Below are 26,779 nucleotides of genomic sequence, written 5' to 3'. Positions count from 1 at the left end.
TTTCATTTTATCGTTAACAGCGTCCCTTCAAATGATTTGTCTTTATACTTTTAAAACAGAAAGTTAGCAATTAATATCCTTATGTAGTGGTAGTTACCAGTACAAGTTTGTTAAAATTAGTTAAAAGGATTCATAACAATTAGGTTAACTCGCAATTTTTCCAGAAAACATGGTCCCATTAATAATATTTTTAAATCATAACAGCAGAAATGAATAGAAATTGGGGTTGGGCTCCAAAAAAATCAAGCTCAGGTTTTAGCCAGGAAAAGTTAAAAACAAAGCAAAAAAGAGAGAGAGAGATCAAGTATTATTCATCCTGGTAAAAGCACACCATTCCCAGTAGATGGCATTGACTGATTTAGGCTCCTTTCTTCACCCTTCTCATTGAAAGACAGCTGGTAATTTATTTAATGTGGCACTGTTTTCTTTTTTCCCCCAGCCATAAAGGCTTGGAGGGGTTAATTTTCATCTTGTATTTACCAAAGTTTCATTACACCAAGAAAGGGAGAAGCTCATCAGATATTGTTCACACAGGGAGATAAAATTCAAAATAAGTTAAACTGGCAGTTCTCTATTTAATCAGCTGACAAAGCCAAATCAAGTTGGTGCAGCTTTAAGGCAGAGATGCTTATGGAAGGGCCACAATCTTAATGCTCTGTGTAATATGGGAACAAATAAAGACACCAAAATGTGAAAAGTGTAATACAGATTTAGGGGCCAATGCTTCAAAATCTATTCCCACATGTCAAGTATTTGATTGTGCTTCATGTACACTGCCTGAAGATTGAATGTCCCTCGCAGTGTCAATAACTGGCAACACTATTTGCCCCATGAAAGAGAAAGTTCAGCAAAATGGTTTGTTAACATCTATATACAAAATAAATTATTTCTTTTGCAAATGTTACATTAAGGTCTAGTTGTTTTTGTTTTCTTCAACAGGATGAAAACATCACAGCTACACATTTAACTGAAAATTTACCTGAGACCCTGTAATGTGAACACAGACAAAAAAAGGAACATGATATAAACAGTCCCCCAAAAGGAAATAACATTTAAATTGGCTACTACAATAGTGGGGAAGAAATCCAGGCTATACTATTCTACACTCACCATATCTCTACACTGGTTGATAAGATATTTATAGGGACATAAAACATCACTAGTACACACTACATGAACACTGATCACTCTTAAAAAATCTCATATGTATGTATTGAATACAACAGCGTAATAAAGGTTGCAGTTTTGCCCACTGCTGAAGACATATTTTTCTCCCTCTTTATAGTGCACTTTATAATGAATGAGGGTTAATTAACTGAACATAAATTACAGGTACTTTTAAAATCTCTGGCTTTACTCTGTCCATGAGGTAGCCGAAATATTTAAGACATGCTCATATTGCCATATGTATGTTGGATTTCTCAAAGACAGAGGACATACTAGAGGACATACTACTGCAATGCAACGTTATAACAAACTACTAAAACTATCCATTCTCTTCCTTATAATTTTGTCTATCCAGTCTTATAATGCTATTGTATTTAATTGTTTTTAAAAGTCTGACAGCAAAAAAAAAAAAAAAAAAAAAAATTAGGGAAAATCATGCACTGCTCAGATTGTTATGAGATATTGTCTTGAATTTATGTGTGTGTGTGAGTGTGTGTGTGTACACACACACACACACACACACACACACTAGATTTCCAATAATCCGGAACCTTTGGGACCTAGGTGGTGCCGGATTATCGGATATGCCGGACTACTATCAGGAGGTACTATAAGATGGTTTTATTTATATATATATATATATATATATATATATATATATATATATATATATATATATATATATATATATATATATACACACACAGTATATACTGGATATAAAGTGTTTTTAACCCTTTTTATTGTAGCACAAGCACTGTCCAGCATCACACAATGCCAGTGGCAGACTGACTCGGTCCTGTCTGGTTTCACTCGGTTCAGCTGCTGCTGCTGCCGCCTTATGACTCGTTTTTGGCTGAAGCTCACTAGGCTCTTGCCATTTTGATGCTGGACTGTCAGGAGTGCCATACAATTGGATGCTGGACTATTGGAGTTTTACTGTATATAATTTAAATTTGTGTGTGTGTGTATATATATATATATATATACACACACATACACACACACACACACACTATAGAGAGAGACAGAAATAGAGGTTCAGCTATATCCCCTTTGGCTGAAAGAGAATAATATATCTACAGGTTATATAAAGAAGTTTAAGAGAACAAGTAGGGGATTCACAATGTTCAACTGCACAGCTAAATTCTAACAACTGTTGTCATGTGGAAACTAGAATACACCTACTTCTGTAAGAATATAAAATTAGGCACAAATTATATGATGGCTTCTTTACGGGAGATTTTAAACAAAAGTGAAGACAGCAAAAAAAGGTCAGACTATTTGGATGAACTTAATATAACTTGGTTTGCAACATATGTGTGCAGTTTGTCAATAAAGTGAAAGTTTTGATACTCAGTGTAACTGAGGCATTTTTAATGAAAAAGACATATCAAATAAATAATGGAAATGAAGGAAATTAATTAAAATAGTGGTGCCCACCTGCCTCATTATGGCACTATTTCAAACCAACTTTCAAACTCAAGTACAACTTTAGTCCTGATGTGTCAATACATTTTACATGTGTTTTTATTTTTCTCCTTAGAAGTGTTGAATGGCTCATTAAGCTCTTCCTGTTTGGATGTCATGCATGAGATACCAGTGCATGGTGTTTAAAGGTTAACGCCTGTATTGAATCAGAAAGCCTTGTTCAAGTGTCATTATACTCAGTACTTAATTGAAGCGTTGTTCATGGTCACATTTTGCTATCAGTGTAATTTCGTAGTGACTCCATCAGGGCCAGTGATGTCATTCTGGATTTACTTCAGAATTACAGAGGTCAGAATCTGACCAACTGGACTACATTATCCACTCAGTCCCTCCTAATGGTCAAATTCTCTGTTCAGTTACACTGTTAAGGAATTCTCAGACCCATGTCTTATCCCTAAATGGTTAAGCTCCACAATCATTCCTGCTGGACTGTGCATGACCAGCAAGTCAAAGAAAAAGGAAGGAGAGAGCAGGGGTTTCACCACTTGCACCATATTATGTTGCTATTTTACAGTGAAAATAATAGGTCTTGGGCACCACAAAAAACCAAAAACATAAAAACAGTACTTAAAGTGGCTGTCTAGTTCTTCACTACAGCATGCAACAGTAAGTCCTACTTTCTAAGCAACCACTTTTAGAAACTGTGAAAAAGAACAAAGGAGACAATGAGAAACTAATAAAAATATAAAGGCTGTACACATTATTGCCACCAGAATAGAAATTACTAGCACTGGGTTCCCAATTCTAAATCTTTCACTGGCAGTTTAAGTCCAAGGGAGGATGTTCCCAGTGGATCGATCATATTCTTGTAACGTTCACCACGGTGTTTAGCCAAAAATGGACCCCAGTCAGGCTGTGGAGAGCAGACCAGCTTGAGCCTCTGCACAGTGAGGGAGAGGAAAAAAATACTCTTAAAATTATAGATTAGAATTACAATTCAAAGGAGGTAAGTAGGTTGGGTTGATCTGAAATTACTGAAAATATCCTTCAAGGGGCATTAAATTCTCTGCTGCTCAGTATTTGTTTTGCAGAACTTTGCAAGATTAATAGATGATAAAATGCCCAGATTTTAATTATATATTCTCCATCCCCCCCCTCCCACACACACACATACCATACAAAGGGAACTCATAACCACTGCCACAGATTGCTTAACTCACTCACTAAAGGACATGTGCTCAATTACTTAGCCCAATCACATAAGCAGTGGGTAGCAGCATCAAAATAATTGGATTTTTGTTTAGCATATTTCCCAAAAGTATACAAATGACCAGAAAGTAATATATTGCTATGACTGAGAAAGGATTTTAATTAGCTGATGACAAAATATATCACTTCTATCTGTGGCCAAAAAAAAAAAAAAAAAATAAGGTGGCAGATAAACCTGGAAAAATTACTAACAATGAAAATCTTGCTAATCTTTCCACTGATCTCTTTACTGAAGATATAATTTGGTTGGAACATTTATATATAAAAAGGAAAGAAAACATATTTCTGATGGTTTAAGAGGGAACAATTATATGTTTATTACCTATTAAAGTGAAGCAAGTCTCTATATCAGTTATTTTAATCTCTGCTTAATCATCAATTTGCAACCTTTGCCTCCCAAATCAACCATAATAAATTTATGCAGCAGAATCAATGATTCAGGAAATACTTTACTAAAGCTGAAGTAACTGCAGCTCAGCCTTTCCCCCCTTTCACGCAAGATGTGGCTTTATGGATTTCCTTGGGTGCTCTGGTTAAAGGACACTACAGTGTGTGCCCTGCGCTATGATACAAAAAATAATCCCAGACCCAAATGGATGAGTTAGGAGTCCAGAAATATTTCTCAGAGTAATATTTCTCAGTGTTGGAAATTGGGTCATAGCCTTGTAAAAAGGAGCATCCGTCTATGTATTACTCTTTTCCAGCTTAGGCCCACAAAAAGGAAAAAAGGCCAACTAAAGTAAATTTAACTTATTGCTTCACTTGTTGTGTGCTATGTTCCTTCTATAGTACAATGCATCCTAGTGCCCTCTAGAGTCTGAATCAGCCATAAGGTTGTCTAGTGCCAGATGCATTGTATAGTCTGATGAGTTTCCCAGCACGGACCATGATGTACCTTGATTCTGTACAAAGCAGAAGAAGATGTGGTCCTTTCCCTGTGAACAGTCAGGGACCAAGGAGATGCTTCTATTTTTTTCCTCTCCTTTCCAAAGCCTCTCTCTGGGGGTTTTGTAGAGCTGAGTTGCAAAGAAGGCTTTGGAAGGATGAGTGTGTGCGTGCCTGATGCATTAGAATAAGAAGGGAGATTAGACAATAGGCGATAGCATAGAGGAAAGCATAAAGAGGAGACAGGGTGGATGCTAGGGGAAAAGCGACAGGCAAAGAAGGGAGTGGCATGAAATGAGGGCAGGTACATAGGTCAGGGCAGAAAGAGTGTCAAAGGTGAGGATGAGAGCACTGAACTGATTCAAATGATGGGCAAAAAGCCAACAAAGGGGTGAGGCAGTCAAAGTAGTTAGCATGGGATATGGTTTTTGCTGTATCAGTGTGAAAGGATTAGAGGGGAGTGAGATGGGAAATTGGAAAGGAAGTGAAGGGGAGGTTGTGGAAGCCCAGCATGTTAAGCAGTATTGAATTTTTTAGAGAAGGAGAATCAGCAGCACCCTGAAATGCAGGAAAGAGGAATAATACCCTCTTCCCCAAACACAGCAGTCATGAGTCTGGGTGATAGGGAGGGTTAGGATGTGTTCAACACAATGAAGAACCAAAGAGGTCTGAGCAGAAACAAAGTTCATTTTTATCATATGTAGCTTGAGCTGCAAGTAGGACTTTCAGGTGATATGTCCAGATGATACTTAGTGTTTAATGTCTTCTAAGGCCTGATGCTTCCTGTTGTATAACTCTCTATAGAGCTAACTTGGTGCCTTCTAGTGCCTGAAACTTTCAAGTTTCTGAACCTTCTTATGGCTCCCTAGTATCTGCTGCCTTTTAGTTGCACATCCTGCTTCTGCAAGAGGCAGATATGAGAACAACCAAACAGCAGAAAGACTAGTGAGTAAGTCATCTGCAATGGACATTTCAGGACCCAATCCCCTGAGTGTCTCAGCTTCTTCAGACCTTACGGGATGAAGCTTATAATGTTTTAGTACCGTTTTGTTGATGAATAGGGGAGAACACATGGTAATGTGCACATCAACTAACTGAGCACCTGCACTTTATACAGCAATGAAAACAATTTTCTGATAAACTGTCAACAATTCCCAACACATGAATCAGTGTAAATTATAGAAAATAATCTTTTGTGTCTATATTTTTAAGAGTGTGGGATTTCAAGAATTACCTCAATAAATCTGCCAGGGGCTAGGTGCATTTTTATCACAAACATAATAGGAATCCAAATAACAGAGCAAGCCAGCATCAGCCACCCAAGGACCATCGACCAGCCTGGATAGTGGTAAGCTCCATAGGTCATTGGTTCCCATTGGTAAAAACTGAAGCAAAGAATAAACTGAAAACAAATAATATATAATTTAATAAGCAACACACATACACACCCTGTGATTTACATGCACGCTTACAGTAGTGTAACCAGAGGGGGAGGGGAGTTAACTAGGTAATAATCAATAATGCTCTTGGAAATTTAGGGCCACATTCTGATCTCAGCTTCATCAGCATAAAGCCAGCATAATTCCACTGAAATCAGTGGATTTCCTCTAGATTTACACCAGCAGAATTCATATTAGAATCCTGTCCCTAGGGTAATACGCTTTATTACATGGTCTATTGGCCGTGTTTCCTAATATAATTATGTTAAGTTACTCCATTTCACTTACTGTATAAATAGCAATACATCTGCTTACATTTGTGCATAATTCAGTAACTTTTGTGAACTGCCTACATGCACAATAATTGCATGCAAAAGATTTACAGCAATATAGCTTTGTGAATGCACATATAAAAACGATCCGTTTTATTTCCTGAGACATGAAGTAGTTTAAACTCTAATCTTAAGACACTTAAATACATCAAATATTAGTATTACAGAAGGTCACAGCAGGAAGAGATACTGCTTTGTTTTCTGTGCTCTTTTCTTATTGCATAATGACTATTCAATATAAATAATGCACCATTATAAATGTACCTCTAGATATATTTTGCCATTCTTGTAACTCAGTTAAAACCTGCTTCCAATGTGTGGTAAGAGGCCAAAGGAGAGACCAAGATTTAATTTTTGGTCCTAGTCCTTGACTACTGTCAGTTCTTAAGTCTTATTTTAGCTCGGCAGTAAGCCAGACATTTTAGAATCACATACAGGTCCTCTCATTCCAGTGCCAATGCTTAGCAGAGGTAAAGAAAATACAACACTATGGCCAGAAATTAGGTGTGCCAGGGATTCAGATCCCACATTTAGTTGAGATTGGTTCTGCTTTGAGATCTCAAGAGGACTCTTCTAACCCTAATCTTCCATGAGATCCTCTATTTTGACTCTAGCAAACATAACACATTGTTTTGCTGAGTTTCTAAATTACACAGATGCTTTGTGTAATTTTGAATCAAATGCAAATCTAAAATTATAGTAAATGAATAAAAGCAAATTAGTAAAAATATCATGCACCTTTTGGTTATAAAAATAAATATATTTTACATATTTGTATTTAAAAATGAACAAGATAATCCAATTTCCACATTGACCTTGACATCAGCAGAAAAAATATGTGGATTTTGCCCCCCAAAATATCACCTTAAGTTTGGCATCACTGATATCACAACCAAAGTACTAGCATACAGTGCCACTTACTGGCACTGTGAAGCATTGCTTTTAATAAATCTCTAAGGGGCTACAGGACTATTCACTGTTTTTTAAGTAACTAACCTTCTTTTGCTTCAGTCCTCAAAAGAAAAATGTGTGTGCTGTTCTTTATGGTGTTTGTGCAATTCAAAAGCAGCATACTGAAGAGCAAACTGTTCACTAGAACTGAATTTATTTGGCACAATGACATAGCTTCAAGTAGAACAGAGCATTTTTATTGGTAGTGCTAAGGAAAACCACTCCTAACACTATGTAACAAATAGTTATGCCTCCTGGAGAGAGCTGTGTGTATACCCACTACCATCACAGTAGAACTGGATCACACACTGAGGCCCCTGTTCAGTAATTCACGTAATTAAGTGCTCAACTTTAAGCACATGATTAAATCCATCCCTATTCAGCATAGCATTGGATGGATGCCTATGAAGGTGTTTTAAAAATTGGAATATATAAAGAATGTAAGCATGTGCTTCACTTTTACATGTTCCATATCTATTTCCAAGGATATTGTGCATGTGCTTACATGTTTTGCTGAATCTGGACTTACAGGATCAGCTCTTGAGTCCTAACACACCCAGAATTCCTCTAGAAAGAAGTCAATTTGTGTTTTGCATGTGAGGACACTGTAGCATCATGTGTGTATATATAGGCATGTTTGTATGTGTGCATATATTATACATATCTATCTGGGTACGTCTACAATAGCCCCCTAGTTCAAACTAGGAAGGCTAATGAGGGCGACCGAAATTGCAAATGAAGCGTGGGATTTAAATATCCCGCGCTTCATTAGCATGTTCCCGGGCGGTCGCCATTTTGGAAACTGACTAGCCTGGAATAACTGCCCGCATCTACACACGGCAGAGAAGCGCGATTCCGAGATAAACCCCTTAGTTCGAATTAACAGTTAAACCCCATGGTTTATTTTTCCCCAATATTTACGCACATGGTTATAAGTATATATTCTGAGCTATAATTATTGTCTTTGGGAAATAATAGTTTTGTTTATAAAACAAAAAATCTGAGGAAAAAAAGGAGACATTCAGAAAATTCTTTGCCTTACAGTTAAAATAGTCGGGGTCACAAATGCCCAGCAGACTCTCCAGAATTTATTTGGCTGGAATCCAATCATCATCTCTATATCTTCACAAAATCTTTGCAAGCCTGTAAGTAATAAATGCAAATACAGTTAGAGATGGGAGACTGGCTGCAATCTTCAAAACAACTATAGTGATCTCCCCTGTGTCTAATTATGGTAACAAACTCTCTGACCTGTAAGTTGAAACATTTCACTAGATGTTCTAACCATGCAATGTAATGGGAAACTATTGTGTAGAAGACAACTCTAATAAGTTATTTATTCCCTAAAAATTACAACAAATTGAAGTTGTACATATAAATTAAATATACAGTATGTTTCAAACAATCATTGTTAATGTAATGACACAAAATCCATTTTGTTGGCTAGCTGCAGATCTATGATGAGGTCTGAAATTTCTATATTTATTTGTCCTTTTTTCTCCTCTTGAGGAAAACCTTTGGTAATTGAATCTGCCACCACCGAACAACTGTAAAAAAACCCCAATACATTTAATATACACCTTTATCTCAAATACACAGTATACCAGGGTCCTGATTCAGCTCTCATTTTGTAGTTGTGTGGCAGACAGGCCTGTATATAAAGAGTGAAATCTAAAACTGTGATTTTTGGAGGCAAAGATTTTTGCTCTGAACATATTCAAATCTGATCTTTCACCCAAACACTGTTCAAAGTTGGGTTACTGATCACCAAAACATAAGAGAGAATTCTATAAACATCTTTCTGAAAACAGGAACCGTTCCTCTGTGGGCATGATTGAGTGAATGCATGACTGATGCTTTCCTCTGATTTCAGCTTCAACTTTTTGCCAGTTTTGCATTTTTTAATTGTATCTGAGTTGGAATTTTTGAAAGATGGTTAAAAGATGACAGTGGATTGTGCCTTTACCTCAAAACTCTAGAAATATCAAAACAGACCCTCCAATTGTTTGAATAATGTGTTCATTTGGTATTAACCCACTACATTGTAATTAGATTTATTTAGACTAGAAACCTTATGGTTCTGTTCTTTCTTCTCCAGAGGTCAAGTTTCAGAATTAAGATGTGCTAGATACCCATGATATACCTAACAGTCCACAGAACTGGCTAGATAGCCCAAACAAAGATTCTGTTAGCTTTTGGAGGCAAATGATAATTTCTTTCAATAAGCAACTGGGTTTCAGAACCCAGGGATGGATACCAGCCAGTCAAGTTTGACCAAATCTCCATAAATCTATATTCGAATGCTGGTGTTAATATATTGTGTCTGATGTAATTAGCATTGATTTACACTGTGGAAAGTGAGATTGGAATCAGACTGACTACATTAAAACCATAGGGCATATCCTTGGCTAGTGTAAACTGTCATTGCTCCATTGATTTGAAGTCAATGACAATCTGCATCCTAAAGCAGTCTGTTCTCCTCATTTGTTACACCAGTTCTCTATGCACAGTAAAGTGCCTTCTGTCTAATTTGCATTGGGCTAGATCCTCAGCAAGGATAAACTGGCACAACTCCCTTTTCCAGGCTTTTCCTCAGTGGTGCTACCCCAGTTTTATGCTAGCTGAGAATCCGGTGTTCAATGACTTGTCACTACCATTCAGCACACCTGTTTAGCACTAAGTAGATTGCCTGTGCTCGGTAACAGATGTTTTCTAATGGAACCCCACATCTCATTAAAACACTGCCACATCTATTAATTATTCATCTAGAAAGAACAAAAAGCCACCCCAGTGCAAAACAGAATTAAATGTGCCACTTTTTGTCTTTCTCTGAGAGTGACAGGAAGTGAGAAATGTTGAGCCCAAGGCTGAGTTATCTGCTATTATGCATATTTCACATTTTGACTTATTTCACTTGAAGAAAAGAATAAAGGGCCTTTCCCATTTACATTATATAAACTTAACATTCCTCCTTATTTGTCCTTCTACAGCAGCTAATACAATTTGCACGACAGAGGGGGATAAAGTCTAAAATGGTAGAGGGAAAAGAAAGGAGTAAGATTACAAGAAAAAGCAACACTGCTGACTGGTCTCTTCTGTTGCCCTTATATAACCAGCCATGTGGATGTGGTAAATGAATACTTATATGGTGCCCACAAGGGTATATGGTGCTTTAATGGCATGATTCAATTTCCTTTGAAGTCAATGGGAAATGTTTCTACTGACATCAACCGTAATTGACTCAAGGTGTCCTGCCCTTAGAGGCATGTGCAAAGGGATATTCCAGGTCTTTTATTTCCACAGCACCTAAATAATAGTTTGCTATAAGGTACCTTATGATTCCTCCTGTAAAAAAAAAGGTATCAGTTCAGATGACATAAGAACGTCCATACTGGGTCAGACTAACGGTCCATCCAGCCCAGTATCCTGTCTGCCCACAGTGGCCAATACCAGATGCCCCAAAGAGAGGGATCACAACAGGTAATCCTCACGTGATCCCTCCCTCTCTCACCCATCTCCAGAGAAACAGAGGTGAGGGTCATTGGGAAGTTCCTCACAAAACAATGCAGATGAGCATAATCACTGCTTGGCACAGACAAAGGGAGCAGAACAGTGAGTATGGTGTCTTAGGGAGATTATACAAGATGAGACCAGGGCTTATGTCATGCCCTCATGCTGCAGAATGCCTGTCCAGTGTTTTTTTGTTGTTGTTTTTTTATGTCAGAACATCTGGTACATCTGGTTCTCTCTTATGAATAATAGTAATGTAGGTGCCTTGTGTCACTTCTTTTAGGACATTAAGAAGCATTAAAAACAAAAAGATAAAATCCCACTTGTGGTAATGTAGAAGGTGGAGGAATGAAGCAGAAGAGGAAAACTACCCGTAATTTAGCAAATATAACCCACGGGTTATGTTCATTTTTACAAACCCCGCATCCCCCGTCCCCCCGCAGGGTATACTCGGGTGTGAGGTATACACAATTTTTTTTACACACCAGCTCACCGCCCGGTTCCTCCACAGCCGTAGGAAGGGGCAGGGGGAGCGCTCATCCGGCTGTGCAGGAACTGGGCGGTGAGCACTCCCCCGCCTGGAGGCTATGCAGGAACCGGGTGGTGAGTGGCTAGCTAATTTCCTCCTCCCCCTGCACCATAAATATACCCCTGGCACAGCCTTGTATACTCATGTGCAGGGTATACAAGATTTTTTTTAACTCAAAAAGCAAAAACCGTGGGGTATATTCGGGTGCGGGGTATATTCGCTAAAAGACGGGTATATTAAAGAAAAACTATATTTTGAGGAAGCACACACATTTACAAAAGGATGAAAGCACAGAAAGTTAGTCTAAGGGAAATCAGACAATGAAAGCAAGAAAAATGAGCTCTCTCTTTTCCATAGTTCCAGATAATCTGTTTTTCATTTCACTTTAAAACACGTGGTTTTTAGTTATTAGGAACAATTTTAGTTCACCATTTCAGTATGATATGTCCAGTGTTTCTCTTATAATACTGCAGAATCATGAAGTAGGTATATAATCTTGCTTTCATAATAGTCCTTGACACTATTCATTTGCTTATATGTCTTACTGAATGGAGGACTTAAGTGGAAATTGTACTTATGTAACAGTGTATTTGGCCCTCATTGTTTTATATTAATATCTAGATGCCAGTCTAGTAGAGCAGAGTGAGCCATTTGCAGCGAGCAATTCAGACATCTATTTTAGCTCCTTTCTCTATTCAAAACAGTCTGTGACCCCAGCCTCAACAAATGTATTTGAAGTCCTTCCATAAATCTTACTTCAGACTCAAAGACATTGCTGCAAATATTGCTTAAAGTATTTGCTACTAGCAATTCAGAAATCAAGCACAGTACACTGAACACGGGTCCCATAGTGCATTTCTCTTCTTTGATTTGCTGATCATCTATATTAGTATCAAGTTTCCCATAAAAAGAGGAAGGATATTCTAAGGAATTGGGCACTGGTCTGGGACTCGGGAGACAAGGGATTAGTTCCTAGCTCAACCACACTCTTCTTGTGTGGCCTTGGGCGAGTTACAAACTACCCCATGCCTCAGTTCTCCATCCCTAAAATGTGGTTATTTATATTCTTACATGCAGGAGTATTGTAAGGATAAAATCCATTAATGGGCATTGGATGCTCCAAGACTACGATGAGGACCATGTAAGTATCTAGATGCAGATAGAAGTGCATTCACAATTACACATTTCTAGATGCAGATAGAAATATTCAAAATTACAAATCTAAATGTACTTTCTACAAATATCCTGAAGCAGTTGTGTCTATGAACATTTCCAATACACTTTGCCATGCTCTCCTCAAGAAACAAAGAGCATCAAAAGAATTTATTTGAATCTTCAAGAACATAGTTTTCTGCAGTGTTTCACCCAACTCTGTCATCTTTGTTTTTGGCTGCATGTTCCAAAATACACTGATGGGGATTATGCAGATGATTCAATTAGCAAATGAAGCCCTAAACTGCTCTTTACCAATCATGCTTCCATAATCTAAACAAGTAGAGAATGAATGCATGTGTGCGGCATGTGAAATGCAAGGCTTTGATTGGATTATGTAGCATAAGTACTAATGAAAAATAAGTGATTGCAAGGAAATAACCAAGCATGGCTTTCTTTTTCTAATTTAAAAATCTCGATGAGTTCAGCAAGCAGAACATGTAACAAGAGCTGAAGACAGATTTATTTCGTCATTGAAAGCTCCTGCTTGGTGCAATGCCAACCTGCTTGGTATGAAAAGTACAAGTACCTGGAGAAAGGTGTCACTGGAGTGTAAAATAAGCAATTGGAGGAGTTCAAAAATACATCATGCCAATTTAAAGTGCTGTTTGAATAAATACACAAATGGCAATGTAGTTCCCACCTCTGCCAGGGCAAATCATAGACACTGCACCCTACTCCTGTGAGGAGTCTGTATAAAACCAGCCTTACTGAAGTCAAGGAGACTAGCTGAGGGAGTAAATGTGAAGAAATATAAATATTAGCGATCCAAGCTTTTAAATGAAGTTGGGATATTAGCATGAGCAATTAGTCCAAAACATAGGACAAAAAAGAGTAAGATCATGTTGTGTTAAACTTGTAGAGACCCTTCAAAATACCAGTGTGATCTTATGTAAGGTTTGAGCTAAAGAAAGAAAAATAGAACATGGTTAATTGAGTACCAGGTACAGTATGCAATTGGCTACATTAAAAAAATCCTTCAATCTGGTGTTAGTTAAGGTCCAAAAATGGCAATAACAGTACTTATTTGTTAAAAATACATAAACAAGTAAAATTTTGCAAAGGATTCCTTGCTAATAGCTCCCTGACCAGGCTGGATATATGCACATCTGGGGATCACCTGTTTATACGAATCTTGATCAAATGATTACAAATGTTTTATTACTGTTTGGTAGTAATAGATTGGTTATGTAGGCTTTTTAAGATGTGTTTAGAGAAATTGTAAAAATATTATTCAGCCTTTGGATTTAATAAAGGAATATATGGTTAAATTAGTGTCATGGTAATACCCTGCATAAATAACTCCAAGAAAATATACAATAGCCACCCCCACCCCTTTTTGCGTTAATTTCTGGAGTTAGTATTTGCTGTATTTGAAGTCAGTGTCATTTATTATTACAATAATAATTACTATAACATCAATATGGTATGAGATAGATCTTTTCCATTTCTAATTCTAGACTAAGATTCTATATAAAACCTAGGTCTCCTTTGCATAAGTGCTTATCTGTGCTAGATATTAGTAGAAATGCTTCAAAATCATGAGCCAAAAGACCCTTCTAACTGCTTTTGATTTAGCAGTTGGAGTCCTGTTGCCAGATTGAGCCAAGTCTCCTTGGTACCTGGAACAAGGTTTGGTTCTGCACCTGTCTCCTTCCCCACATAAACTGCACCAACTTCTCTAGGTATGTATTCAGTGACTTTCATTCACCTTCCCTCCATGGCTACGTCTACACTGGCATGATTTTCCGGAAATGCTTTTAACGTGCAAAAGCACTTTTTGTGGAAAAGCGTCCGTGGCCAATCTAGACGCGCTTTTCCGTAAAAAAGCCCCGATCGCCATTTTCACGATCGGGGCTTTTTTGCGGAAAATAAATCTCTGCTGTCTACACTGGCCCTTTTGCGCAAAAGTTTTTTGGAAAAAGACTTTTGCCCGAATGGGAGCAGCATAGTATTTCTGCAAAAGCACTGACAATCTTACATGAGATCGTCAGTGCTCTTGCGGAAATTCAAGCGGCCAGTGTAGACAGCTGGCAAGTTTTTCCGGAAAAGCGGCTGCTTTTCTGGAAAATGTGGCCAGTCTAGACACAGCCCATCAATAATACTATCGTCCTTGTGGAAGAGTCTGTTTATAGTATCCACAGTGCTTTTGTCCCTCCTCCCTTCCATGAGGCCTGTTTGTGTGATTGGGTTCAGCTAGCCCTGTTTCCCCTCTTCGTTCTTCTCACTGCTACTTTTTTTCCTGTGCCTCTTTACCAGACTTGTGCTGATGGGCTAATTGCATATTCAGCCCGCCAGCCTACTTAGATAAGCACACCAATCGGTTTCCACAAGGGAACTAATTAGCATGTAAGTGATCTAAGTGCAAGCTTATGGGTCCACTCCCTGCACTCTATTACATACCTCCTCCCTCTTGCATACCAGCCAGGTTTTGCTTCCCCATACCCTCTCTTCTTTGAAGGAGGTGCTGGACTCCTGCTCATATTGCCCTCAGCATGGCTGTCTATTTGCCACAAAAGTCACACTTGATGAGTGAGGCTCTCCCCCTTACTGTTTCTGCTCATAGGCCCTCACACCAGAGGCAGTCTGTTACTTCACTTTCTTTTCCTTCTCTCCCTCTCTTTTTTGTTTGTTTAGTTTTGTTTGGGACAGAGCCTGTTGCTGTCTCTCTTTTTCTTCTCCATTAGGGATTCTGATGCCTGTAGCCCCCAATGGGAGGGGTCTCAGGATCCTCATTTTACTCTTACAAGGAAAGGAACTCCATTCTGTCTCTACAGTGACTGAAAGAGGCGACCCATTTACCAGCCTACCCTCTTTCACTTTCTATTATCCTGTAGGGTGACTCTGCCTATTGGTCACTTTTCACCATAGATAGATACATTCTCATTTCAGAATCCCACATGGCAACTTCCAATGGGGCTTTATCAAATCCCTCCAAATGATTGTGAATCCTTAGACAGAGTCCATCAGCCCTGTCTGATATCTCTCCCCCATTTTCCAGGGAAGGTAGGTGTCTTCTTTTTCTGCTCATCTCCAGTAGTTTTAGACTATCCACAAAATCTTGAGAGCTCACATTCCATAACCAGGCAGCCCCACTTCCAGCCACCCACACCGGTAGTAAACCATTCCCCAGGTATCCAGAAGAATTCCCCTCGTGTCCTCCTTTTCTCTTTCTGCCCTCCTGGGTTTGGCCACATTGCCCCCATTCTTTCTGAATTCAGTCCCTAAAATATCTGGAATTCTTTCTTGGGAAAGCCTGCATCCTTAAGCCCTTCCATCAGCTTCCTCCTTCTGGGGTTGCTGGCTGGTAACTCTGAACCCAAATGTCTGTGCTGTCATGGAGGCTCTGGAGAAATTGTCACAATCTCATGCCTTTTTTCCTCGCACATTTCAAGTGTGCAGCCTTAGCTGATATCTTTCCCAGTCTGATAAATTTTGCATGAATGTCTTGGGTCACACACCTGTAGGCCATCTAGTCCCCCCAAATTTGTGAACAGGACCATATAGGCTTCCCCAGACAAACAGGGTACCACACAGAGTCCAAAGTCTCTTATTCCCCCTGGATACGCTCTCAAAAGTTAGTAAAAATACATTGATGTATTCTGCTGGGCCCATCTTATACAGGTTCTTCCTTTGTCCAACTGCTGTTCCCTGCCACAGGACTCACTAAAACCAGTATCAGTTCTGCTACCCCTGTACCTGTTTCTTTATGACCTCTTGTGGACTCTTCTGCTGCTCAACCTGACATGCAAGGCAGGACTATTGTTCACTTGTAGAATTTCAAATACATAGTCCTCTGCATCTCTTTTTTGCTCTACCAACCAACCAGAGTCTGCTCCCTTGCTAGAACATTAACTCCTCGTATCAGTTTCCCCCATCAGGGCCTCTGTCACTACCAATGGGGACATCATAATCCCAGTTAAGTCCTCATGTGTAACAGGGTAGGGCTCCACTCCCGTCTTCTTCCCTGCAAAAACTGCACCAACTCTATTAAATGTTCACTTGATCTTTTCTTTCAACTTCTCTCCACTAATACCACCACAATCTCAGCATAGAAATCTATTTACAACATCTACAGTGATTTGGCCCTCTCAGGACCTGAGGTCTGCGTGTGACTGAACTCAGGTAGCCCTGTTCCCCTTTTTCTTCTCTCCACTGGCATTTCCCTCCTTTGATTTGACTCTTTCCCAGACTTATGCTGATGGGCTAATTGAATATTTATCCCACCCAGCCCATCAGCCTGATTATTTAATCACCCCAGTCAGCTTCCTCAGGGGAGTTAATTAGTATCTAAAGTGTTTAGAATGCAGGCTCACCTGTTCATTCCTTGCACTTTCTCACAGTACCCCACATCTGTTGGCCCATCACTTTCTGCAGACATCCACGTGGGCCTTGATCTGGCAATCAATTCCCACAGACAGGTTTGCCTGCATAGCACCTCTTATGGGTCCATGAAAGCCCACAGAAGCCCCTTTGTGGAGCCAAATGCAAGATTGGAGCCATGGAAAGCAAGTGAAGAAAATGCTGAGCACTTAAAATCTGTGCAACCCCCCACATTTTTATTAGCCTAATGGGTGCTGTGGTTGCTGCTCTCAGCCAGGTATTGAGGTGTTTAACATTTTAGGAGCTTGAAGCTGAAAATTGAAACACCCCCAAATCAAAGATGTCTATTGAAAATGTGAACCTAAGTGACTTGCCCATGGTCATAGTGGAGCCTTAGAGAAACATGGGCCTTTTCCTCCCACCCCCTTTTGCTAGCATTGGCATAGAAACCATGAGGAGCCCTAGTGTTGACAAGGTGTCAGCACCTGGTGGGTGTTATTGCAGATCTGCTATGATCAAGTGTACATACCATGGAGCTAAGACCACCATCAATAACCTGTAACCCAGCCTACACTAGTGCCCCCTCTCTGTTGCTACAAGTGCCAGGGTCAGTGCTAAGCATAAGCAGACTAAGCAATTGCTCAGGGCCCTGAGCAGCTCAAGGGATCCCCTTATCCACTGTTTTTAGTATATTCCTGCTTAGAGCCCTGAATGGCGAGCAATGCCTCTGACAACCGTGGCAGTAATACTAATGTTAATAGCGGTGGACACTGTTCAGAAAAAGCAGCTAGAAGTTGCCAGGAAGTCTGTAGTAGAGCCAGTAATACAACCCTGGTCCTAACTTTCAGTTCTGTGCTTTGCCCACACAACCCTTTGATAGCCCCCAAGTCTGCTGCTTTACTAGAATTTATTCTTTCTTTCTGTTGGATTCCTTTTATGTTTCCATTCAAATAAAATTTACCACAAAGTGGCAATTCAAATCTTATAAACAGGCCTCGCTGTTGAGCTTCTCAAGAGAAATCATGTGGGAATTCAATTCATCTTCAATAAGTCAAACAGGGGAATGTAAAGAAAGAGCCCTGTCATTGTAATGTTTTTTGTTGGCACAGGGCAATATGCAATCACTGCTCTTCATAAACAACATCTGGCACTGTGTTTTGTGCTGGTTTTGCACCTATTTCCAGCAGGGTCAGCCATCCTCCCACATTTCACTATTTCCCTAGCATGCTGTTGGAGAAAATAAAGGCAAAAGCTGCTCACCTCCTCTGCCTCCAATGTCAAATTGGCACATTACAAACATCTCTTTATAATGCTTGCTTCTGTTTTGATTCTGAGTTATTTAGGACTCAACTCTTCCCTTGAACATTAAATAGATGCATTGGTGGTTTCTAATGCCTCCAACAGGAGCTGACTTCAGTGGAGACTGCTAATTAGGGCAAAACTTAGCTCTTAAGTATTTGGCCACTTTCAAAATTGAGAGATAATTAAGAGCAGTGAAGAAGGAAGAGTTGATGTGTTGTAACATATTTGAAAAAGGGTGCAGGGTGCACTCTTTCAATGTAACACATAGAGATGTACAATAGTTTGCACATGTAGTGCATTGGTGTTGTCTCAGAGGAACTGCATGTGCTTTACAAATGTTAGCTGAGTCTCATAGCACCCCAAAGAAACAAACAAGAATTACTTTTATCTTCCCACATGCAAACTGAGACAGTTTATTTAGGAGCCAGGAGCCGGACGCTCTCTATCACCTCTGCTATCACCTACCTTTCCTCCCCCCTTTTAGATTTCACTTCAGGAACCTTTGCCCAGATGATTAACTCCGGTCATCTGAAGAAGTGGGCTGTGCCCACGAAAGCTCAGGGTACCATCTACACGTTTTGTTAGTCTATAAAGTGCTACCAGACCATTTGTTGTTTTTTTTCTGTAACAGACTAACTCAGCTACCCCCTGAAGCTTCCATATTATTTAATATTTTTGTTCTACCCAAGTATGTTGAATATTGTGGTTCTGAGTCATCTTCCATTAGAATACATAAATGTTGTGGTCAGGGAAGCAAAGAGCATTTTGATCAAACAATATCCAAGCAGCCTGAAGCTCTCATTTAACATTTCCCATTGTGTAGCTGGGTAACATTTCCCATTTATTGGCCTAACTTCTGCCCTAACTTACCTCTACACAAACTCACACAACCTGGGTCTGTGAACCAAGAGAATTCAGTTCTATACTTTTTAATGAAGTAACGAGAATGATATAATCAGAGCCACAGACTGTTAACATTAATCCCTGACATGCCCATACCTCAATTACACTGCCAGTGTAACTACCACACTCTTGTAGGAGATAATAGGTAAAAGTGACTCGATACCCTCAGTTGTACCATTTCTGCTCCAATCTTTCCTTATTTTCACATCCTTCTTCCCTCAGCAACAAATGGGGATTCTACACTAACCACAAGGTCAATCTGATTTGAAATGAGATCAACCCTGAGCAACTGATTTACAGATGGACCTAAATGCCTATGCACACCATACTGCAGTAGTAGGGCCAAACAATGAAACATTGTAGGTGCCCCAGGGCTTCTCTTTACTAGAAAATGAGAGGATTGTCTGTTATTAACCAGTACATTGCATCTCTTCTGTGTTCACTGACTGCAGAGTTGCGCTTCTCATAATGACTCTAAGATGCATTAATAGGAGTGTTGTGAGCAAGACACGAGAAGTCATTCTTCCGCTCTACTCTGCACTGATTAGGCCTCAGTTGGAGTATTGTGTCCAATTCTGAGCACCACATTTCAAGAAAGATGTAGAGAAATTGGAGAAGGTACAGAGAAGAGCAACAAGAATGATTAAAGGGCTAGAGAACATGACCTATGTAGGAAGACTGAAAGAACTGGGCTTGTTTAGTTTGGAAAAAAATAAGATTGAGAGGGGATATGATAGCCATTTTCAAGTATCTAAAAGGGTGTCACAAGGAGGAGGGAGAAAAATTGTTCTTCCTGGTCTCTGAGGAGAGAACAAGAAGCAATGGGCTTAAACTGCAGCAAGGGAGGTTTAGGTTGGACATTAGGAAAAAGTTCCTAACTGTCAGGGTGGTTAAACACTGGAATAAATTGCCCTGGAAGGTTGTGGAATCTCCATCTCTGAAGATATTTAAGAGTAGGTTAGATAAATGTCTATCAGGGATGGTCTACACAGTATAAGGTCCTGCCATGAGGGCAGGTGCCTGGACTCGATGACCTCTCAGGTCCTTTCCAGTCCTAGTAGTCTATGATTCTATGACTCCTCAAGGTCGGGTTCTAACACAACCTAATTTTCTAAAGAAGAAACGCCACCTAGTGTATCCAGGAGAACATTAAAGAATGAAAACCGGGATTGTCTTTTGAGAAGGGAGAGATTCACATTTCCTTGTCCTGTGCCGTTCCTCTTTCCAAGAATGATTCTCTGACAGTGCCACTCCTAAACCATTTTTAGGGCCAAGATCCTCAGCCAACACAAACTGATGTAGTTTCATGAACATTGAGAGTACTACACGGATTTACACCTGTTGGGGATCTTACCCATCGTTTAATGTTTAGCAACTTTAAACAATTTCTCGGTATTCATCCAATAGCCATAATGATGATAATCATCATTAAACACTTCTGGAAATGACCAGTGCACTGTTGGGGTCACAGAAATGACAATCACCAGAATACATATAATTTTAGAGGCTTGCTCTGGTAAAGAAGCATTACTGAAATACTCTAATTTAAAATCATATTCCTCAACCTCTTTTATTTTTTTAATTTCTAACATGGCACTGCACTGCTGAGGAGATTCAAAGCTAAAGTTTCATGTGCTGCCACTTCTTTTATTTCGTATTTCATCGTGTACTGTAAACACCCCTTTCACTAGAGAGATCTCCAATAACAATACCAATTTCTTACCATATATATATGAAATGCCAACAAGCTCAAAGATGGCAATGATGACAAGAGAGTAAGAAGCTGCGTAAGTGTCCACAAGCTGTAACATGTATAGTCCACCCTAAAATTAAAAAAAGGTGGTTACACATAGCACGTGTGTCCCATAATTATCTGTCTTTACAATTTACTATTCCCACCCTCTGCATAGCATAAAGTGGGGACCAATGGAATACAGAGATTTTTCACCTCTAATTTGCTGGTTTGAATCCATCCCCAGATCAGTAATGCCAGGAGTTAGCAGCTTTTCAGCAGCTTATGTGAAATGAGGGGGTGTGTGGTCAGTTCCCAGTTGACATGGATCCATATTGCAAAATATCACCACAACTGGCAGCCCCTTCCTTGGGGGTCTCAATAGATAAGACAAGTAATGTCACATACTTTCTCACTCATGAACAGGACATTCTTTATTGGTCCTGTTTCCATTGCTTTAGCACCTTACACCAGTAGCAAAGTCATTTTAATGTACATTTTTTATGTACATATATTATGGACATACAGTATATCTATGGCATGGGCTACTACAGCAGCCCAGCAGATACTACGTATATGCACTATACACTACAAAAGCTTAGATTTCAGTTCAAATTTTGATCGGGACTATTTTTGTATCCCTCAACCTATACAGAAAAGTGCTTTAGGCTATGTCTACACTACACATTTCTGCCAGCATAGCTATGTCATTTTAAAAAGATTTGTTAGCCCCGACTAACATAGCTGCACCAGCACAAGTCCCTAGAATTTTACCAGTAAAGCTTGGTATTTTGGGGGGGGGGGGTGCTTTTTCTATACCAGTAGAAACCTGTGCTTTGTAGATGTAGCTGTGTCCACATTAGGAGCACTTTGCTGGCATAGTATACTAGTATTCCTATACTGGTAAAGTGCTCCCAGTGCAGACATGGCCTTAATACCCACGAGTCTCAGTTTACAGGGTATAGAGGGAGCCATAATCTCTGAAAATAATCTTAAAATGAAATTAATAGTTCTTAAAATCCAGTATCTCTGGCTGTTCAAATCAGAAGAGCTGGGCTTCATTGAAAAACTAGGACATTCTTTTCTCCCACAGAATAATGGATATCCCGAAGGTCAAGTCACACGGGAACTCAAAAGACAATATTTTACCTGAGTGATCATAGGAAATCCCATGATGAAAAAGGAAACACAGCAAACAAGAGTGAACAGTGGTTTGTGGGTACGCAAGTACTTGGGAAACTCATCTGAAACCGAGGTCACTATTGTCTCAATAGTGGCAAACTGGGATCACAAGAGAAAAGAAAGTGTGGGTTATTGTTAGTTTTATGCAAAATATTATGTGATCAAGAAACAGACTACATGACACATTCATTGTGTACACACGATTGTACTCAGCACCTGTCATTTAAAACGTTACCTATGAAACTTCGAAACTTCCCTATAAATTAAGTATTGTCCTCATTTCATTTCTCTCTTCTCAAAGAAGTTTAGGAACCAGCCATATAGCAAGTGGTATATAACATGTACCTGAAGACAGAAAAGTGATGGAGCAAGAGGAAAGGTTAAAAACACTATTTACCATTGTGTCCAATCCAAGAGTCAGAAGCATCAAAAAGAATATTATAGCCCAGAATGGAGAGAGAGGAAGCCTGGTTAAGGCTTCAGGATAAACCACAAAGGCAATGCCAGGACCTAGAAATGAAAAAAAAAAAAGGAAATGGTTGTGGTATCTTGAGCCATATAAAGATGTTTTAGGAAGGAAATCATCAGGGAGATACAAAGATCTAAGTTTCAAGAAACAACACAATGCTGCTTTGTCCTAGTTTACAATTAATACCTCCCTTCGTCTATGGAGTAAAGTCCCACCTATTGCAAGGTAAGTTTGACTGAATTTGGCCCCGAGTAGCTACTATTCTATTGTTTTCATGTCCTTTTTCTTAGATATTGTATTTCAGCATACGTTACATATAATAATTTTCAAGTTGTAGAATGTTTAACCTAGAAATTACTGCACTTCAGACAAAGTTAGTTTCAAATAAGACAAACAGACCAACAAGACAAATTCAGTTGCAACGTTCTTTCATAATCTGGAAATCAATTTGCCACCATCATCCTGGAGAGCTAGAAGTCTGGACCTTGGAGCAGCATTAATAAGCATCCATCTGTTAATTCCATATACCGTAAAACCTGTGTTATCCGGCATGCTCGGGGATTAGGGCGTTCCAGTTATCTAAAAATTCCGGTTATCTGAGCGGCCCATCAACCCAGGAAAAACCAATGGACAATAACAGTAAAACTCAAGTTTTTAATATTGGTAGTTTGCAGTGTGAAGCAATTGGTCTCACATTTCTATTCTGAGTTAAAGATGATTAGTACTTCTTAAATAAAAAATTGTTAAGCTAATCATGGTAAACCAAGCTAGGCCTGTGCGCCTGAAGATGTGACAGTATTGTGGCTGGGGGCAATGACGGTTAACAAAGTTTTCTGGTTAGCAGAGTGCCAGATAACAAAGGTTTCACTGTAAATCAATGGGAAGAGTGCTTCTTTCTAACTCAACAACAATCTCAAAACAGGGGAAGACTGCTTAAACCATGGGCCACAGTAACAGATATTGTCTTTTAGTCAATTTCTTCTCACATTTTGCCTGGTCATCTGTTGGTTCAACTGAGGAAAAAAAAAGGAGAACAAAGACCTGGTGACTAGCCACTTCTTTGACGACCACACAAGCACTCTGCAGACAACAATTTGGGAAGTGCTGCACTCGCAGACATGCTGTTGGCATGCGGATGGGGTACATGAGCTAACTGGCATTTTCTATCTCTAACATCTGTAATTCCAGATCCTTCATGCTGTCGGTTCCTTCTCTATGTATGATACCATATTCCAGTTTGGCAAATGCTTCATTTGTTCCAGTGTAAATTTAATAGAGCAACTTGAAGTTATTTCTGATGGCTGCAGTATCATTTGCTGGCATCAAAATAGCATTTAAAATTCAAAGACTGATTAATGGAATCATTAATCCTAGAAAAAAACTAACCTTTCTTACATGTGGAGTTTTAGGAAGAAAATAAGAGTGAGAAAGAGAAGAAACATGGAATCATCACATGACAACAGGTGAGATAGCATATGAATGTTCGCTCAGAGAAGTGAACACGAGAAAGTGCCTGAATACATGACTGATACAAGATGGAAATAGACAATGAACACATGCCCCTGAATTCTTTGGCTACTAATCTGAGAAAAGCCATCTGCTAAGTGTTCATGCTTCAGTTAACCAGATATCTTTGTGCAATCCATTTCAGCATAAGCTAGCTAGCCAGCAGATTCCTTTAAGGCAGTGGTGGGGAGCCTGAAAACCCACAAGCCACAAATGGTTCATCGGGGTAAGCTACTGGCAGACAACGGACCAAGCTTGCATCTGCAGCACCCATTGGCCAGGAATGGCAAACCATTGCCAATGGCCACTGCGAGCAGCCACACCTGCGGATGCAAGCTAAATAACCTATCTTGCAGCCCACCAGCAGCTTACCCTGATGAGCAGCATGTAGCTTGTGGGCAATAGGTTGCCTACCATTGCCTTCGGGAGTAAGGGTTCTATTACACAAGTGCTCTGTCTTTTCATAGATAAATAGTTAAGAGAGAAAGTGCCAGCAGATGTGCTCATCAATACATATCATTAAACCATTAAAATTGTGTATTACAAATGGCTGATTCTTACAGCAACTCTTAAATTCCATACAATAAGTAGTTGTGTCAAGATTTCTGTTGGCACCAACTCAGCAGTTTCTTGACGTATAAAACATAATGTGCGAATTATTTCACCTCAAAATCAGCAGCTGTAGGAAACATTTAGAGCAGCATACAGTATTTCATTTTTAAAGCTACTTTGTGGATCAGGTCTTTTATTTCCCTGACAGCTGAATGGAAGACAGAGCACCAAATACATTTTCCTTGGTGAGCTAAAATATCATGCCTTGGTTTTATATTGGGCCATCCTGCATTTTTAAAACACTTCACTTCCACTAAAAGGCTCTGTTTCAGTTCACATCAGATAAGTTTCACTGTTGCTTTGCTCTGGATGCTGCCTCTTTTTTACTCTGTATTATTGAACCATCTAAACTGCTCTAAAACTAATAATCGGCAACTGCTTAGATGCTCAACTCTGTAACTGAGAGGTACACAATTAGAAATTTAATTTTATACATTGCATGGATTACAAAAGAAGAATCTACCCCAATTTGTTTAAAGGGATAATTCTTTACCAAAGTGGTTTCTTTTTTCTACTTTAAGGGCCATACAGACTAAAGTGTGCATCTACGTTGCTTAGTAAAGCAGATGGAAATGAAGTTCCCTGTTTCTAAACACTTGGATTGGAGCTACATTTCTGTACATGTGTTTACAACCATTCTTCTTGGAGATACTTGTCATCTGTGACCTTCAAGCATAAAAATGGGTTCTTTTAATAGGCTCTGTTGCTTGGTTGATTTGTAGTTCACTGCTTTTTCAGACTCTGAGGAGCACTCCTTCAGATCATCACTCACACGAGCATAACCCATGACAAAGCCTGTTGTTTCCAATGTTTCTTTACTAGGAACAAAAAAGTTGCTTTCAAGCTATTATATGAGGACTGTCAGAAGCAGATATACAGTACAGCAAGCATGTAAGACTGCCTATGATAAAACTGCTATTACTGTCCTGTCACAGGAAGACAGGCAAAATGACTTATAGTTGAAAGAAGCTTAGCACAGATTCTACTTGCTTGGCTGGGGAAAACCATCACTGGCTCATCTAGTAGGGCATCTGTCTATGAAATAAAAGACTACCTGTGTGCCATTTGACTCCAGAATTGTTAATAATGCAAGATTAACAAACAATGACTCCAGTTATGACATGTGGACTGCATTAAAGATTGTCTGGTTCATTAACTGACAGACATAAAAGATGAATCATTGAAGGCTGAATTAATTTAAAATTAATTCCCAAACAGCATGTCACCTATTTTGCCTAGGGAGAAGAGGCAGAGCTAACCATCTAATGTGCTGTAAAATTCTCCTCTCACTCACTCAACTTATTATTTCTGTAGTGTAGTTAGCAATCCATTCCATGACTGATTATTCCAGCCTAGAACTTAAACAGATTCTGCATGACAGAACTCTGGGTCAGACAAACTAGTTTTTCAAGATTCAAACAAGCCCAGCATCTAAAAATAATTCTCTGTATGTTTACTACACTTTAACTGCACCTCTTATGTCCCAGGAGAAACTTTAGAGTCCAGCTGATTATGCTTCCATAACTATGTGCTGCCACTTCTAGTCTGTGGAACAGCAATATTCAGAATGAACCAAAGAGAGTGTCTTTCTTTCATCACCTTGTTCCTTCCATTGCCATTTTTATAACTGTAGCAGCATTGATAATACAAAAATATCACCTGCTTTGGGAAAACTTATGCTTCAGTGAAAGACTGGTGACTGGAACAGGAAATGCTTCCATGCACATCACTGGCAATATTCCCCATAAGTATGATAGACTTGTTGAATGTTACTAACCTACATTACCTATATGCCATTCAACTCCTACAACTCTAGTAAATGATTCAGGGCACTGAATGGAAATTAACTCTCATTAACACCTACTCCAGAAAACACTCCATAACTGCAAACATTACCAGAGGGCTTGATTTCTGCGTCCCATTATCAACTCACTAATGCAGCCTTTGAGTCAAGATGCTCATCAGTTACCTTAGACCATGTTCTGAGCTTTGAACCACTAGATTTATCCACACAATAAAGCTGTC

General features: G+C 39.3%; 1 protein-coding gene across 1 annotated transcript in view; it reads right to left on the bottom strand.

Annotated features, from left to right (window-relative positions):
* Positions 1-1,910: 1,910 nt before the first annotated feature.
* Positions 1,911-26,779, bottom strand: part of SLC6A5 (solute carrier family 6 member 5) — a 58,710-nt gene continuing 33,841 nt past the window's right edge. The window contains exons 11-16 of the mRNA XM_006111489.4: positions 22,565-22,677; positions 22,135-22,266; positions 20,977-21,076; positions 8,517-8,617; positions 5,987-6,154; positions 1,911-3,538 (exon numbers count right to left, since the gene is read on the bottom strand). Of these exons, the coding sequence (XP_006111551.2) occupies positions 3,383-3,538; positions 5,987-6,154; positions 8,517-8,617; positions 20,977-21,076; positions 22,135-22,266; positions 22,565-22,677 (770 nt within the window). The 3' untranslated portion in view covers positions 1,911-3,382. The remainder of the gene's footprint in view (positions 3,539-5,986; positions 6,155-8,516; positions 8,618-20,976; positions 21,077-22,134; positions 22,267-22,564; positions 22,678-26,779) is intronic.

This window comes from Pelodiscus sinensis, chromosome 4, assembly GCF_049634645.1.
Source record: "Pelodiscus sinensis isolate JC-2024 chromosome 4, ASM4963464v1, whole genome shotgun sequence".
Classification (NCBI taxonomy): Eukaryota; Metazoa; Chordata; order Testudines; family Trionychidae; genus Pelodiscus; species Pelodiscus sinensis.
The sequence above is the reverse complement of the archived record's forward strand: the minus strand, read 5'-3'. Positions and strand labels throughout refer to the sequence as shown.